This window comes from Pocillopora damicornis, chromosome 1, assembly GCF_964200805.1.
Source record: "Pocillopora damicornis chromosome 1, jaPocDami1.2, whole genome shotgun sequence".
NCBI classification, from domain to species: Eukaryota; Metazoa; Cnidaria; class Anthozoa; order Scleractinia; family Pocilloporidae; genus Pocillopora; species Pocillopora damicornis.
Genome location: NC_142670.1, coordinates 5,159,131 through 5,175,712, shown reverse-complemented (window position 1 = coordinate 5,175,712; position 16,582 = coordinate 5,159,131). Strand labels below are relative to the sequence as shown.

At 37.9% G+C, this 16,582-nt stretch overlaps 1 protein-coding gene across 1 annotated transcript; it reads left to right on the top strand.

Moving 5' to 3' along the window:
- The first annotated feature begins 1,312 nt into the window (after positions 1 to 1,312).
- On the top strand, positions 1,313 to 15,532 carry LOC113683185 (adhesion G protein-coupled receptor D1). Its single transcript, XM_089184082.1, has 18 exons — positions 1,313 to 1,892; positions 4,358 to 4,390; positions 4,538 to 4,840; positions 5,552 to 5,788; positions 6,153 to 6,257; positions 6,675 to 6,762; positions 6,849 to 6,939; positions 7,534 to 7,583; positions 7,782 to 7,911; positions 8,054 to 8,181; positions 8,941 to 9,043; positions 9,373 to 9,523; positions 10,030 to 10,111; positions 13,520 to 13,586; positions 13,844 to 13,926; positions 14,231 to 14,351; positions 14,872 to 14,913; positions 15,007 to 15,532. The coding sequence occupies exons 1-18, from the start codon at positions 1,772 to 1,774 to the stop codon at positions 15,142 to 15,144; spliced, it is 2,073 nt and encodes a 690-aa protein (XP_089040208.1). The 5' UTR covers positions 1,313 to 1,771; the 3' UTR covers positions 15,145 to 15,532.
- Positions 15,533 to 16,582: the final 1,050 nt, after the last annotated feature.

Sequence of the window (16,582 nt, the reverse complement as noted above, 5' to 3'; positions counted from 1 at the left end):
GGTAAAAATGAAAGAAAATTTTTGGTGTCATTATAGAACCGTAGCGAGGACTTACTGTACTTTGCGAAACGAAATTGTAGTTTGTGACACAACATAGGCACGCGAGCTGTGGAATGTTGGGGAAGTGGTACTAGAAATTTGCCTTCACTTGTTTGTAATTTCTCCTCCAATAGTTTTCTACGGTCTTTGGTAGGCTTGAGTCGATTGTGCTCGTAAAACTGGCATATTATGCTCCTAGCACTGCTCAAAATTTATGAAATTTTTGCCCGAGTTATGCTCGTTTCTCTAAATTATGCTCCTGGCATCAGAATTATGCTACTTGATTTTAAGCAAAATAAAGGCAGAGCACCGGGGTAAACACAAAACAAACAGCAACTGATTACTTATCTGGTGACTGCAGCCCATTATTTTAATAAACCAATTATCAAACATTGTGTCGTTGCACGTTTCCCCTAAATTTGTTCCTCAGAATCGATAAACATGCTGCTCGTCATTTTTCAATCAATGGAGCTTCTTAAGTCAAAGTAAGGACGCAGAGTAATACGCTTATCAGCGTTTATTGTACAGATGCATAACACAAACCCGAATATAATCTCCTGGAGCATGGTCTTGCGAATCCTTGAGAGAGGAGTTAATTAATGAGACATTGCCTGAAGAACTAAAAGTGTTCGACGAGGTGGACGCCATCTTTTATCTTGGATCTCAGTCAACTCGCTAGCGAGTCGTACGAGTAGGGCCTGAAACCGAGAAACGTTACAACGACCGCAGTGAATTCACCGTAAGCGCAATTCATTATTAGCAACAACATTTTAGAAACACAATTCAGTCAAGAGAAGTATATTCAATACAAAATTACGGAAATTGTTCACATCGTGGAAGTAAAAATGCAGATTATGCCGGTAGTGCTTTTCCTTGAAAAAAGTTTAAAATTATGCTCGTTTTGCCAAATTATGCTAAAAAATTATGCTGGCACAATCGACTCAAGCCTAGCCTTTGGCACAGGAGGCAAGTTTGACCAGCTTCATTGCGGCAGCTTCTTGCATGAATCAAACAGAGCTGCGTTACTTTTTTCCCCTTTGCCGCCATCACTTCACGTAATGCCTCTCTCTCGTAATGCCTCTCTCTCTTGCATGAATCAAACAGAGCTGCGTTACTTTTTTCCCCTTTGCCGCTATCACTTCACGTAATGCCTCTCTCTTTTTTTTTTGCTCTTCCACTATGAGATTTTCAAGAGTTTTCGCTTGTTTCTCTACCACTGCACTTTATTCCTCATACCGATGAAAGCGACTTCGCACTTACCCTCGTCCTCAGGCCGTAATTTCGGTACCATATCGCTGAACCGCGAGAACTCAGAAGTGGGCTATTAAATTCATCGGTTGAATTTTCATTCATTCGATATCTGATCGAAATCTCTCAAACAATGTTTTCGTTGTAAAACGGTGAGCGGAGTCTTCAGTCCCAATAAAAATAGCTTTTAGGAAGTCTTTGTAAGTCTGTTGAAGTTGGTCATCTGTCTACCACGATAGTTTAATCTTAAGGTTTTTTTTTTTTTTTTCCCACAAGTGAAAGCCCATTAATAAGTTAAAAGATAACACGTACTGTATTAATATGAAGTAATGCATTGCGTGCTAAATTGTCGAGTCACGAAGGAGAATTGTAGAACAGACGATAACCGCTAGTACGACCGGGATTACATATGGATAAAAACATACTGGATGAATCATAGACGCCTCTAGTGAATATATAACTTTATGTCATTGATTTATTGTGGATGGATCGATTGAGGCAAGAGTCTTCGAGTGGGATCAAGAGTCTTCGAGTGAGATCAGGAGGGATGAACAGAATACCCTATGCTTTCGCAAGCATAATTCATGTTGTGATGTTCCTTCTTGGTAAGAATTATCAAACACCGATTAATGTTATCGTTATTTCGATTGACCCGACGTAGAGGTAACTATCAGTTTAAAGTTTGTTGAATACCATATGGTTTCGCAAGCATTTTTCATGTTGCGACGTTCCTACTTGGTAAGAATTATCTAACTCTGATTAATATTATCATTATTTCGATTGAACCGACGTAGAGGCAACTATCAGTTTAAAGTTTGTTAATCGTTTGTTGGAACGTCAAACGAAAAAAACGGGGTCCTTATTTTCTAATTTCCTCTGTCAAATTATGTCAAATACTGACAAAAACTACACTCTTAATTTGAAACTCCTTTAAGTACAAAATGAAATATGCAAATATGTAGGAACATTTCTCTTTTTATAGATCAGTGCCGCCCTTAAAAGTCAATTAATAACGAAAGGTAGAGTCAAAACATCTGAAAAACACCTTGAGTTTTTTGTGTTATGCTAACGACCAAAACGGACATGCTACCGAAGCAGAACTTGCAGTAGTTTAACACGTCAAAAACACCTCTACAAAGAGGATACAACGCTACCTAAATATCGTTTAGAAGTGTACTTAGTCGATCGCCTTTATTATTCCGCGAGAAGTGGGAGGGTCTTCGAAAAGGCGAGGCTACATTTCCTTCGCGATCGATTTGAACCACACGATTTTATTATTTTAGAAGCAGTCGGTATAACCTTCGTTCGCTTTTCAGAACAAGGCACTGTAGGAAAGCGCCGTGAACTGCGTCAACCAGATGTTGTCAGTCAAGCTTCTAAATGTCAGCTAAAAAATATGTAACTTAACAAAAGGTACAGTCTAACGGTGCTTTGGGTCGAAAGGATTTCCTCATGATGATTACAAAAAAAAAAAAAGGCTTGGAAATAAGACTCATTTTTCTCATGGCAATATTTTCACCCTCACAACGACGCAGTTTAATCTATCATTCTTAAAAGTTTTAAATTACTCCGAAACGATTTAGAGACTGGCACTATCTTTCCGCAACCCCCACTTATTTCATTCAAACGCGACAAAAACATTGGCAACTTTTTAGTCAGGAGTTCATTTAAAACCAGTGACCAATCTGGAACTTTCAAATGCGCTCGCTCACGATGAAAAACTTTTTCTTTCGTTCCTAACGTAGAGAAAATATCGGGACCTAAGAGATCAATTAAGACCACTGATCACTTTACGTGTATAAACTTGCACTTGTTGCAATAAGTTATATATCGGCGAAAGAGGAAGACGATCAGGTGACGTGGAAAGAAATGACACGGACGCATCCAAATCAGTCGCTAGACACTTTAATCTCCTTAATCATTCTAAACAGCATATGTCAGTCTCCGGCCTTTCCTTGCATCAAGGCAGTTCGGAAAGCCGCGAAACACTAGAACGAAAATTTATCTTCCAAATCGGCACCCTTAATGCCCACGGAATCAACGAGCGCTTTTCATTCAATTAATTATTTCCTGTTTTCTCGTCATCATATTCCCACCAATGGCGTAGCTCCACTTTCTGCATATAAACCCACACACAACCCACAATTCCTCCAATCGCTCTGACGAAGGGCTAACGCTCGACACGTCAGCTTTTTTAACATTTACGGTGGCTAATTTATGTTTTCAACTCGTTTGTTAAAATTAAATTACCAGTTATACGATCAATGCATCGGCTTTTTTTCACGTTATCAATCTGATGCCTTTTTTTATTATGAAATTAGTCCAAAAAAACTGCCATTCGAGGATATATGCTTTACTTGAAGCGGAAGTCTCGATAAAAACATTTTCAGATGTTACATTAATTCTAATGAATAAAAGAGGTAATTTCTAGCCAAGAATAACAACAATGTGAAAACACGTAAATCAAACCGAGATCACAGGCTTCACGATACTTTAGCGTAGCTCCAAATAAAATCTCTCAGACTAACAACTCGTTCCACCGCTACAGCAGTATATAACATTTGCTGTTTCTACATGGTTTGCCAGCTGATTGCTTTATAAGCCGATTATTTGTCATTTTTTGTGTAATTTGGTTTTTCCTATATAATAATTTCGCTATTCCTATTATATTTTTTGCGTTCGAGAGAACGTTTACTCTCCGTGTGGCTTCTTTCTGGATGCTGTGCAATTTCATGGATTGGGTGCTATCTCAGTGGACTGGCTGACCACTAACCTCGATTTCATGCGAAAGCTTTGAATCCTGCGTGCTGGCTAGATGAAGCCCTTGCCATCTGGATGCCATGGGACGATATGTAGATGAATTTTTACCAGTTGACCATTCGAAATGACCACTGAATCGGACCATTCGAAATGATAATAGATCGGAACTGTGCGCCACCCAACCATCAGATATTCGTAGGTTTGAACACACCGCTAGATCGATGGTTCTTTAGTAGTCAATGATTATTACTAGTTGTTATTGACATCCTTTCCATTTAAGGTAACATTTTGTTCCTTTCCTATCCTGCAGTTGTTCAAAGCAGCTGGGCAATGGCAGAACGAAGTAAGTTCCTTACTATCAGCTAGCTTGAACAAAGTAAAAAAAAATATGAGTGGGTTAGTGGACTGTTAACTGGTCAATTCATTCCACTTTGTCCAATAGCTAAGTGTTCATTTACTTTATTTCACTGCAATGTTTAATTTCCTGCAGATCATGAGTGTGCAACTGCTCCGTTCTTGAAGCAGAGTGAATGTACTGGTTCCAACTGCATAGGACTTCTTAAGAGTAGATGGCACAGGATAAAATGCTTTCCGTTCTCCACCAGCGGTAGCAAAGGTCTATGCTCTAATTGGTGCCATGGAGGAGGGACACCCACTCAGCCTTGCTTTAATGCATTTCATAAATTCTCTTCAGATCAAATCTGTTTCAACAACGGCGACGAAAAACTCAAATTTGAAGTGGTACACTGCAGATCTTTCGAGTTTAAAATCAGGTTAAAATCGATGGATCCCAGTAAGTATTTTACTACACTTTTTTCTGTTTGATCCTTTCTACTTTGTTGTTTTATTTCTTCTTCTTTTTCTTCTTCTTGTTATTATTATTATTATAATTGTTGTCATCATTATTATCATTACTATTACTATTATAATTTTTTTGAGATCATAACTCTTCTATGATTTTTTCAAATTGGGATGCTAAGGGAAAAGAAAGCCAAAAAAACAATTCCAGGCCTTAATTCTGTTCACCTTTAGCATAACTATAACTGTTTAGCGATGCCAGTTATGAACCGTGTTTTTGCAGCACCTTATCAGTCAGAAAAGACAGGAAGACTGCAAGCTTATGGTAGGCGTTAAATTTTGCTTACAATATTGGCTTTTGCCCAGTGTCTATTATAATGCTCTTATAAACCGGAAGTTTTGGATCCCGGATGTTCTCTAAGAACTAAGGGATGTCCAAACTATCATGGCATCCACTGATGATCACATGCAACACGTCTGTTTTCAACTGTTTATTAAATCGATGTTAATCTTGTACATCCTGTGCTAAAGTATATTCAAAACCTCACATCTGTAAGCTGCTCAGAATTCTACAGCCAAACAGTATAATTTTCAATTGAGTAGACGTAGTCAAACCCCTTTAAAATTCCTAATATAAAGTACGAATACCACCTAGCGTCAGTCCTTTTGCTTGATATAATTTTGATTCTACGCTTTTTTATTCTAGACACAACTGTTACAATTCCACCAACCATCAATTTAACCATCAAGTATGCAAAACAGCTGTTTAGAACTTCAATCCAAAGCATTTGGTCCGACGATTCACTCACATATTTATCAAAGGATAAAAAACTGGAGGATACTGTCTTTGCTGCGTACATCTTTGAAGAAATTATATTAAGAACTGCCAGAAAGCGGTTGCACGTTACAAATCCCGAATTCATTGATGTCGATAAAGATCTGAGTAAGTGCAAAATAGTCTTCCCTCTTTTTTTCCGAAATGAGCTTCATCATGTACGAGTTCAGGCAAGCGATACTTGTACGGTAAGAGCCAGCACCACTATCCTTTACATCAGCTAAAAAGAAGGAAAATTCTGATATTTTTTCGTCTTCAGTATCAGAAGCATGAACTGTGGCTTGCAATTCTATAATCTGGGAATGACTGCACGCAAAGTCATAGGTTGGGGGAAATGCAACTGAATAAATTCTGGTCATGTGGGTCATTGCACGTACTGAGCACTCACATGCCGTTGTACTCTGTAGGCAAGTGAAATATATGTTGACGCTGTAACATTCGCATCACATATTGTTCTTTTTTATCAATATAGACTTTCAAGTTAGACGCAATGCCCTCCAGAGAGGAGATGACTTTCTGTTTAATGGAAGCAGTCGGGGGAACTTTATTAAGATTCCCTTAGCTAATCCGGATAGAGGTAAAAACCCTTCCTTGTTTTTAGTCAGTTTATTTCAAGGCAATTGCCCATAATTTCTTGGTCAACTCCTCAGTGGAGATGGCATCATTCCGACGTGCAATACCAGATTTGCAATATGCACTAGTGTGCACTTAATTCAGTGAAATCTTGTTTTCTTTTTCCCTATTTCCCTCCATCTTAATCCAAATCGGTTTCTGTTTTGAAATTTCGCAAGGCTCTTTCTTTTCCTTTCTTTTCTCTTTTTTGAATACGAAGAAACTTTATCCTTTTTGAAAAATTTTGAATAATGCACTTTTTCATGATTCAGCTGTCTATAATGACATTGGTGCCCAGAGCATAGGCCATGGTCGTTTTTCAAAAGAAAATTACATCTTTGGAAACCGAAATGAATACATTTCTCACTTCCCTTTTAAACAGATTCCACAGTACTTGGGATCGAATACAACAAACTTTCTAAGTTTTTATTAAACTATTCAGATGATACCGAGAGAGACAACAAAACAAAGTATGTATATTTTATTTTGATAACTGTAAATGGAATAGTAAAAAGCATTTTACTGTTTTTTGATCATTCAATCTGTTTTATTTCAGGATACTTGACAGTGTAATTATGTCCGCCGTAATAGACCCTCCGCCCAAGGTTCTCCCGGAAAACGTCACATTGGTTTTTAAGAACATGCAGGTATATACGCTACTCTTTCGTTATGTTTACCCTTTTTTTAATTGAATCGGCGTTTTCTTGTTTGTTTGTTTTTTTGTTTGTTTGTTTCATGAAAGGGAAACACCAATAGTCCATTCATTCCTTATTTGGGTGAATATGTTGTCATCTTTTCCCTCAGTTGAAACTAAGTTTTGATGAATGGCCCATAATTTGAAAACTGCTCGAGACTTGATTTATAAATGAGCTTTACATCCCATAAGGCTTCTTGCAATTTTTTAAATTTCGTCAACTTGAAGCCACCACAGAGGGGTGGGGGGGGGGGGGACTATCAGACACTGGCAGCCCTCCTCGATTTTACATCGAAGGCTTGAGGAATTCGAATTGAAAAACAAATTAACAAATTCTTTTTTGCTGAATAACAAATTTAGACCTCATTAATGGAGTGGTCCCAGAGACCTTAATATTTAGAATTACCTTTTAACTTGAGGGTAACATTTATATTCTATCTCTATGACGCCTCACCAGGCAGCTACTAGTAAGGTATCACTGAGGCGAGCGCTGAAGCCTCGCTATATTAATCTTTCAATCACAACACTTGATTTTTTTTTCCCTTAGGTGAATCGCAAAAAAAGAACATGTGTATTCTGGAGCTTCTCAGAAGAAAAGTAAGCATCACAGTAACATAAATTATAAACAGCGTGAATTCTTCCGGTTTTTTTATCTGAAAGGAAGCGAAAAGTATCAGAAATCACTTTAAAGCAATTAGTAGAGTGAATTGAATTCTTTTCAGGTGGAGGGGGGAGGGGGTTTCCATTCGAATGAGTTGTTTTAACTCCTTTCTCCTTGTCTTATTCTTCTTAAAGCTTTGGGAGTTGGTCAAGTGAAGGATGTCAAACAAAGATGATATCTAATCACTATACTGAATGTGTTTGCAATCATCTAACCCACTTCGCTGTGCTCATGGAATTCACCGACAATGCTGACCAAGGAAAGGTGAATATTTTTTTCTCCTCTACAAAAAAAAGTCATACGGATTTAAAAAGGTACACAGTGGCATTAAAACTATCGCATTTATTTCTATTTATTAATAAAAATATTTCCTTTGATACAGATAAAATAATTATGACCTTTACAGTTTTTCAATCAGGATAAAACTCGTTCGTCAGGTGAGCATGACAAAATACTGACATTCGTCACTCGAGTAGGGATGGCTTTATCGCTCACTGGAGTCATACTCACAATTATCAGCTATCTTCAGCTCACGTAAGTACGCTAAATTAACACCGATATCTTACTGAATTGTGGAAAATAAACTATAAGGAAAATGAGTCATCAGATCAGTTCTGGATCGATGTCAGCACAGACCGCTTGTAACTGAAAACAATGTCAAACGTTCTGAGATGATCTTTCTAATTTAATTTAATTTATTTAGCTTCGCCTTCGGCGGGGAGACCACTACAGCTTTAGCCAATTACAGTGGACCCCGCGTTAACAATGACAAGGCCAGACCCCCCAATTCCCAGTAAGCAGGCCAGACCGCATCACAGTAATCTCGTGAGTGGGTTCTTTAACGTCCCCTGCCTAACCAAATTGACTAATTAATAGAAGCAGGAGACGGGACCTACGGTTTATTCGTCCTTATCCGAGAAGACTAGAATGTCTATCCATTTCTTGACATCATAGAATGGTAGCACATTCTCCTCAGTTATTTTAAGATCTTGAGTGTTGGTCCGGCCGGGAACCATTTTCTTAAAAAATGATATCTCACCAAGGAGTGAAAATAGCTTCAAATTAACGTTAGTATAAAATAGAAACTGTCTAGTCAGTATTCTTTTATCCATTCGTTATTCACTAGTTAATTCATTTAAAAAATGTATTCTGTCAGCGGATTTATTCATTCATTTGGTGGATCATTTGCAATTGTCTTTTTGATGTTTTTTTTACAATTCATTGACCTTAGTTCTGTTTTTGTCTGACTTCTAAATCAATTTCATTTAGTTGCTGTTTATTGGCTTGTTGTAGAGATAGAAATTCACCTTTGTGTCACATACGGGTTAGTCTGACTTCCTGCATTGGAGCAGGCCATATCATCTTTTTCACTGGGATCGACTCCACTGCAAACCAGGTGACTTTTTGTACTCCTACTTTCGTGTTGGTCATTTAATGTTACTGTTCTTGTGCTTGTTTGTTTAGTTTGTTTGCTTGTTTTTTTTTTAATTTGGTCCAGCTTCTTAACGATTAAAGACTGACTGATCTATCGAGTGATTCTTTTCTCTTGTTTTTTTGTTTCCTTGTTTGTTTGTTTTTTTTGCATGTTTTCTATATTGTAGTTTTGCCTTGTTCTTTCTGTTTACGTTGGTTTTTGTTTCTTTCTATTTTTCTGGATTATTATTTCGGCAAATGCCACTTGTCGGGCAAATTATTACATTTTTACCGATTACCTATTCCTTGCAGGCTGCTTGTGTAGCTGTGGCAGCTCTTATGCAGTATTTCCTGATGGCCAGTTTTTGCTGGATGCTTGTCGAGGGGATTTACATCTACTTATTTGTTGTAAAGGTTTACAACATTACCGATAAAATGCATCGTTATCATGGCTTTTGCTGGGGTGAGGAGCATCGTCAAGAAATGGGAAAAATGGGATAGGACTTGAACAAATACTTGAGGAAATGTCTTGATTCTGATTTGGCAAAAATTAAACCGAACAAAAATATTTTTAAAGGACTTTATTTTTTAATTCTTTAAATTATTTAATTCTTTTTTCTGAAACCGTTGGATCGTCTTCAGGTGTACCTGAGTTAATCCTAAAATATTTCTAGTGCTCATTAGAGCTAGTTATAAGTGCAGATATAGTTGGCTGAAATCACGCAGCTATGGCTAATTAGCAGTGTTTTAATAATTTCATACCCACAATCAAAAGGTTTCAAGAGTTAAAAACAAAAAAAATCACATGGGAAATTCATATAATAGCGCAACAACTTACGGTCAGTGGTATATTAAAACCATTAACTTCTACAGTTATCAGCTCTGGCAAATGTAATAACACTATAACTCGATTGTTTTCGCTGTAATGTCTTACTTAAACTGGCAGCCTTTCATCATTACTTTCCTCAGGACTGCCTGCAATTATAGTTGCTGTATCTCTGGTAATCGCTGCAGGAAATGATGGAATCGAAACTTTTGTCAATGATGAAAAGTAAGTTTGAAAGTTTGTTTATTTTATTGACTTTATACAAAATGGTCGAAGCCCAGGGAATGCAAGGACTTAATAACAGAAACCTGCAGCCTCAATAACTGGCCTCCCCCCCTCCCACACACCCACTAGGCACCCCCTCATTTCAAGTTGTGGATCTCTCCATGTATAAGAGTAGGAGAGGGAGAGTTTCTAAACCAGTATCCAAGATAGCGTCTTTTCGTAATTTTGCAGAGTCATATAAAGGCAACATGCTGCATTAAAAATGGATTTTGATTTGACATTCTGTTAAGAAAAGCCTTTAAATGCTGCCATTAATGTAGAAAAAAAAATACATATATATATATATATATGTTTATATATGTAAATAAATATATATATATATATATATATATATATGTGTTTATATATGTATATAAAAAAATATATATATATATATATATATATAACTAACTGCAGACAGTACTGTTTCGGCCTTCTGGGCCTCATCAGTGCAGTGCTGATGCTAGGATGGAGGTAAGGCGGTAAAGCCACCCCAAGTGATCTCACACATGTGGGATCACTTAAGCCATGCCAGAGTGCTCAAACTAGAAAAACTAGTGAGCATGCATAATGCTAGCAGCAATGACTCATCCTAGTAGAGTGCTCAATTTGGACATGAAAGCAAAGCTTTATATGCCAAAGAGCTATATATATATATATATATATATATATATATATATATATATATATAAGTCTGTTTGTGCCTTTTATTGTCTGTGTCTGTGTCTGTGTCTTTATTGTTCAAAAGATAAAATTACATATCTTATGTTACATTAAAAAGAAAAGGATGTAAATAAGCTTAGGTGTATCTAAATAAGATAAGTATATACGTGGAAACAAATACAAAAGTCTAATACAGGAAGTACACTTTTACAAAGCTACATTGTACTTAAAAACAATTCTATTAAAAAATGTATTCTTAAAACGGTTTGTGCGAATGGCGGGCATGACAGGGGATTTATTTCTCAAATTATACCTCGTGATCTTGGTCTCAGGGAAGTAGGCTCTAAGAGGATGGCTCAGGATTGTTGAAACCTTGCGACAAATTTTGTGATCTTGCGTTTTAAGTAAGTCACCTATCACTAATTTCTTAGATATGTAACTACGTTTAAAACAACGATCTAAAAACTGCTGGGCTATAGTTAGCTCTGACTCAGAGGCCCCATGCACAGATAGAGCATAAGTAATATTAGGTAGGACAATGGAATTAAATAAAACATCTACTTCTGCTTGGCTACATCCTTCTTTGCGGAGGCATCTGATAACGTATAAACATTTATTAGCTTTACCTAGCTTTTCTTTTAGGTGAGTACTGAATTTGCAGTTCGGCTGAAACGTGAGACCAAGAATGGTTATTGTACTAGTCTGAGGTATGCCAAAAATACTTTTGTAGGCCTCAGCAGTGTGACCTTTTTTATACATAACAAGCTCTTTACATTTAGTAGAATTTGAATTCATTCTATTTTGGCTTGCCCACTGTAAAAACTGATTTATTAAGTCTACAGAGTGATCTTTATAATAATATACCGGAGCAATAATCGTACAGTCATCAGCGTATTTGAAACCAAGTGTCTCGTTTCCTAATTTAATTTCCAGATCGTTAAGAAATATATTGAACAAATAAGGTCCTGAAACACTACCCTGGGTTGTGCCCTTGTTAACTGTTTTCCAATTACAGACATGATTCCCGAAAATAACTCTTTGTTTTCTATCTCGCAAAAAACCTAACCACCAGTTTATGATATACGGGTTAAGTGGTAGACTCTTAAGTTTCTCAGCAAGGAGTTGATGGCTCACAGAGTCAAAGGCCTTACTGAAATCCATCGCGAACATCCGCACTGCCTTGCACTTGGGATCATCAAGAAACTTGCAGATCTTATTCTGTATAAGTAGCAAAGCATCTGTGCAGCTCCCTCCTTCTCTATACGCGAATTGACTATTCAACAGCTGTTCTTCTACCGGCCTTTGGGCGTGAATCTTATAGACTGCCTTTTCCAGGGCTCTTGCTATTACAGGGGTTACGTTGATCCCCCGGAAGTCCCCTCTTGCCACTGGAACATCAACTTTTGGCAGTGGGTTTATACTTGCCCTTTTCCACGATCTAGGCCATTGGTGCGTAGCGAGAGACAAATTCCATAGCTTAGTAATGATTGGAGTGAAGATCTCCGCATGGTCTTTCCACACCCAATACGGAATTTGGTCAGGACCAGTTGCAGTCTTCTTTAGAGTACTCAGTGAGTTCCATACATATCGTTCACTAATTTCCGGGACTTTCACCTCAGGACCAATTTCAAGTAACGCGGGCTCAACGTAATCGCCATCCGTACACAGGTCACCGAAATACTCGTTCAAATCTTGAGCGGTCTCTCTATCCAGCGAAACGTTAGTGGACCGCCGGCGTTGAGATATCAAGTCTACGTTTTTCCACCATTCTCTGCTCCCCATTTTGCCCTCCAGAAGCATCCTTCTGTTTTCGCCAATAACCTTCAACACATTTCTATTAAGCTCTCTATGCTTATTGGTGCGTAAAACAGAGATGCGAGACTTGCTACGTAGCATGTATTTAACTAGCGGTGTCATCCAACTTGGATCACGGGACGAAAGGGAAACCGTTCGTAAAGGCATGCACCAGTTAATATTTGACAGGATCTTCAATTCTAAGATGTTCACAGCTGTTTCGATACTATCCGCCTCCAAAACATCATCCCAGCATTCTGATGCGAGGGCAAGGTAAAGAGCTTGCTTCCTATGCTCACGACAATCCCTAAATTGCACTTTCTTACGAATAGGCTTGAGTTTCTTGCCCGCTGGAACTATAAATCCAATGTGATCCGTCTTAATCAGCATCTTTATAGATAAAGCTTTTCCGAAGAGCTCTGGCCTATTTGTAAGACAATTATCCAAAAATGAATCCCCTCGTGTTGGAAAATCCACTAAAGCGGTCCAACCAGTAATGCGTTTAAGTCTCGTGAGATCAAGGTGATTAAGATCGCCACCGCAAACAATAGTAGCGTTTGGGTGATTATCCAGCATTGTGTCAAAGAAATTAAGAAGATAATCCATTAAATCGCATTGCTGGTATGATGTTTTCGGGGGGTGATAAAGACCAGATAAAAGAATGTAATTCCCACTTGGCAGCAACACAGTCAGGCAAATAAACTCGTATAAATTAGAACGATAAACATCAATAACTGAAAGATTACTCCTTGTATAGATAGCAACACCTCCCCCATTCCTTAGATCGCATCCAGACCAATTCCTATCCCTTCTGAAGATATTATAACCCGAGATATTAACCACCGTATCGGGTACCTCAATTTTTAAACGAGTTTCCGCTGATTCCGCTGATTCCGTTTTTCTAATTCTAAGCTGCTGGATGTCCTCCTCTAACGATGTCGTCTGGATATTTGTTTCCTTTGTTGGATTTGTCTCAATCGTAAGTGGCAATAGTTTGAATTTCTTCAATGGATATGAGTTTAATCATCTAAAGATATTTGTTTCAAAGTTGGTTGTAACAGCATCACGACAATCATTTCTGTTCTTCTTCTTCTGAATAGGAATGAGTCTGTGACTCTTTGAAAGACCTCTTTAAAAAATTACAACATAAGCTAGTGCAGCAAAAGTATCTGATATTTCATTTTTTCTCTTTTCATATCCTCCATCTTCTTTTGTTTTCCCTTTTAATCCCTGAAGATTAACATGACGATCCTCGTGCGAGTTATAAAGGAAGTAACAACAATCCAACAGGTGAAGGATAGCCCGACTGAGCAGATCAGGTGGGCTAATAATAGTTACTTCTCCCGCCTCTTGAATGCTTCCAATCAACAAACAATCTCGCATCATAGCTTGTTACAAAGAAAAACTGGCATGGAATTGATGGGCTTTGAATGACGCCCTAGCACATAAAATATAGTGCGTTTTCACTGGACGACCTTCAAACTGCTTCTTTTGTCACTCCCGAGATTATATCGCGACTATTCATTGCCTTCAATTTAAGCTAAGAGTTTTCAATTTTTCTTTATATCGATTTCAGATGAACGCTTTTGTTTTCCAAGTGACTATTCCTTAGGTCTCTTACAGGCTTGGTGTCCGTGCATGCGTGGTGTTAGCTCCATTGCTGGGTGTCACGTGGCTGATTGGCTTCCTTGTGCCGTTACACATCGCCTTCTCCTACATTTTTGTAATCCTCAATTCCACTCAGGTAAAGTCATCTAAAACCTTAAGGGTTTGTTCAAGCATTTGGCTGCTCATGGGTAGATATAAGAACGTACGTATAACGTGATAAGCGTCAGGAATACTGAAAAGCGTCTCCATATCCAATAATAATTCAGATTCACTTTCACATACCAGATCCGCGACCCTCCGTAAAGAAGCCGACTGGAGATCATTTAAACCTTCCTTTATCCCTTGCATTTTCATCTTCAAAGCCTTAGCTCGGCTTAGTTATGATACTGGAGTCACCATGAATCGATTACATCTGACGGATAGAATTGTATTCGGGAAAATAAGCCTCAGATAAGTAAACGATCATAGCTGATAAGGAAAGGAGACCTTTAGCTTAGTTGTTCTAAGAGACACAACCCTGCATTCACGACAAAAAAAAACAAACAAACAAACAAACAAAAATTTAAAAAAAAGTGGAAAGCTTCTCTTATTTCTGCATCTATTTGCTCGTTTGTTTACCCATTAACCAATGAAGTTATATCTACATTTTTTAAAAGGGATTATTCATTTTCTTCTTTCACTGCTTGGGAAATAGTGAGGTAAATATGAATTTTGAGTCCCCGTATTTCATATCAAGAAAAGCTGGTTACATATAATGAGTGTCTGTTATTTGACTTCTAATTCCTATCTAGATAAAAGGGCGTTTCAAAAGAAGAGTCCAAAAAATCCACCCAAGTGCATTTAATCAAAGGCCAGGTGACGACAGAGGAAACTCTCAAGCCCGTCAAAGTCACAGTGATACTGGGATTCCTGTGCAGGATCAAGAGTAATCAATAGACTTTGAACTTTTGTCTTGCCAATGGAATGGGAAAATACTAAATGCATTTATAACCAGCTTCACTTATGTTGCTCAGGCTGTAGCTGATTCAAGTTAATTCAAGTTGTATTTATGCTTTTTTTGAGTAATTTTTTCTTAGCCCCAGGCTTAGCTAGGTTGATGATATTTAGCCACACTTATCTGGCATCGTTGGCATCATATGGAATAATTATTTGCATTAAAATCAAATTGCCCGAGAATACCAGTTTATATACTGATTACGAGTTTGATATACTGATTAATCATTTATTCGGTAATCAGGTCTGAACCGTAGAAATCAATTTTGCTGCAATTAATATTTATTAAGTATACAAATAAAGTTCGTAGTATATAACTGTTAACCGTATAATGAAGACTTTACTAAACTACAACATACCTAAGGACCAATTATCGTTTATCGTTAGGGAAAGGAGGGGCTTGGGTTAAGCGAGGGGGGGGCGGGATGCGTTGGATGTGTCACTTTAAGATTATGTCCCTATAAGATTTACCTAAGGCTCTATAGCCTGCGTGTAGCCGTACCCTCCCCTGATGGTAAAACGGAAGGGACGGAACGTCTACGAAAATCTGACACTAATCGTGTTCCACGACGTCACTCTCATTTATGCAAAAAAATTGTCTCTTCATAATGTTTTTTTTTTGCGAAGTGACACGTATTGGCGAGGTTATCGAGATAAACAATGACATTTAAGTGAATTCATTCTCCATTTGCGGGTAAATTTGCAATTCAGCGTCCGAGCTCAACTGTATATTTTGTTTTAAGGATATAGGAAAAGATGATAAGCGATTTTTGGTATGGAGTAAAAAGAGGACGATGTTCAATTGGCATCGCGCTAACCAAACTAGATTTCAACGTTCTGCTTGAATTCGTAAACAGTGCCACGGTCGTCGAAAAGAGTTGGATCATTTGTCACAGAATCTCAAGGATTTCATGGATTTCTATAAGAGATAGTTATGCTGCAAGCGTGAAGAAAGAGCGACTCTTTTCTCAGTCCAAAGAATCACTGCAAGGGACAACTAGTTTTAATTTATCTTCGCGGCACCGTTTGCAAAAACACCGAAAGTTGAAGGTGCACACTTTCCTTAAAACCTTGTCGTAAATCGTAAAACATTTAGTTCATTTTCTTCATCGTTAGTATGAAAATAAATTACCAACTCGAACCAATCAGAATTGACGAAAGAATCAACAAAAGGAATTAACTAATTAAAAGTCATTATATATTTTCTTACAAAAGAGTGACGTCACGGAACACGATTAGTGTCAGGTTTGCGTAGACGTTGCCTCGCTTCCGTTTCACCTTAGCGGGGGGAGGGTACGGCTACACGCAGGCTAAAGGCTACACAACATTCTTTTGATTCCTTCCTTGCACCCCCCCCCCCCCCCCTGCGACCAC

Coding starts and splice junctions, on each gene's coding strand:
- LOC113683185 (XM_089184082.1), top strand. CDS start 1,772: ATGGATCGATTGAGGCAAGAGTCTTCGAGTGGGATCAAGAGTCTTCGA. Junction 4,841..5,551: donor GTTAAAATCGATGGATCCCA/GTAAGTATTTTA, acceptor TTTTTATTCTAG/ACACAACTGTTACAATTCCA. Junction 6,763..6,848: donor GAGAGAGACAACAAAACAAA/GTATGTATATTT, acceptor GTTTTATTTCAG/GATACTTGACAGTGTAATTA.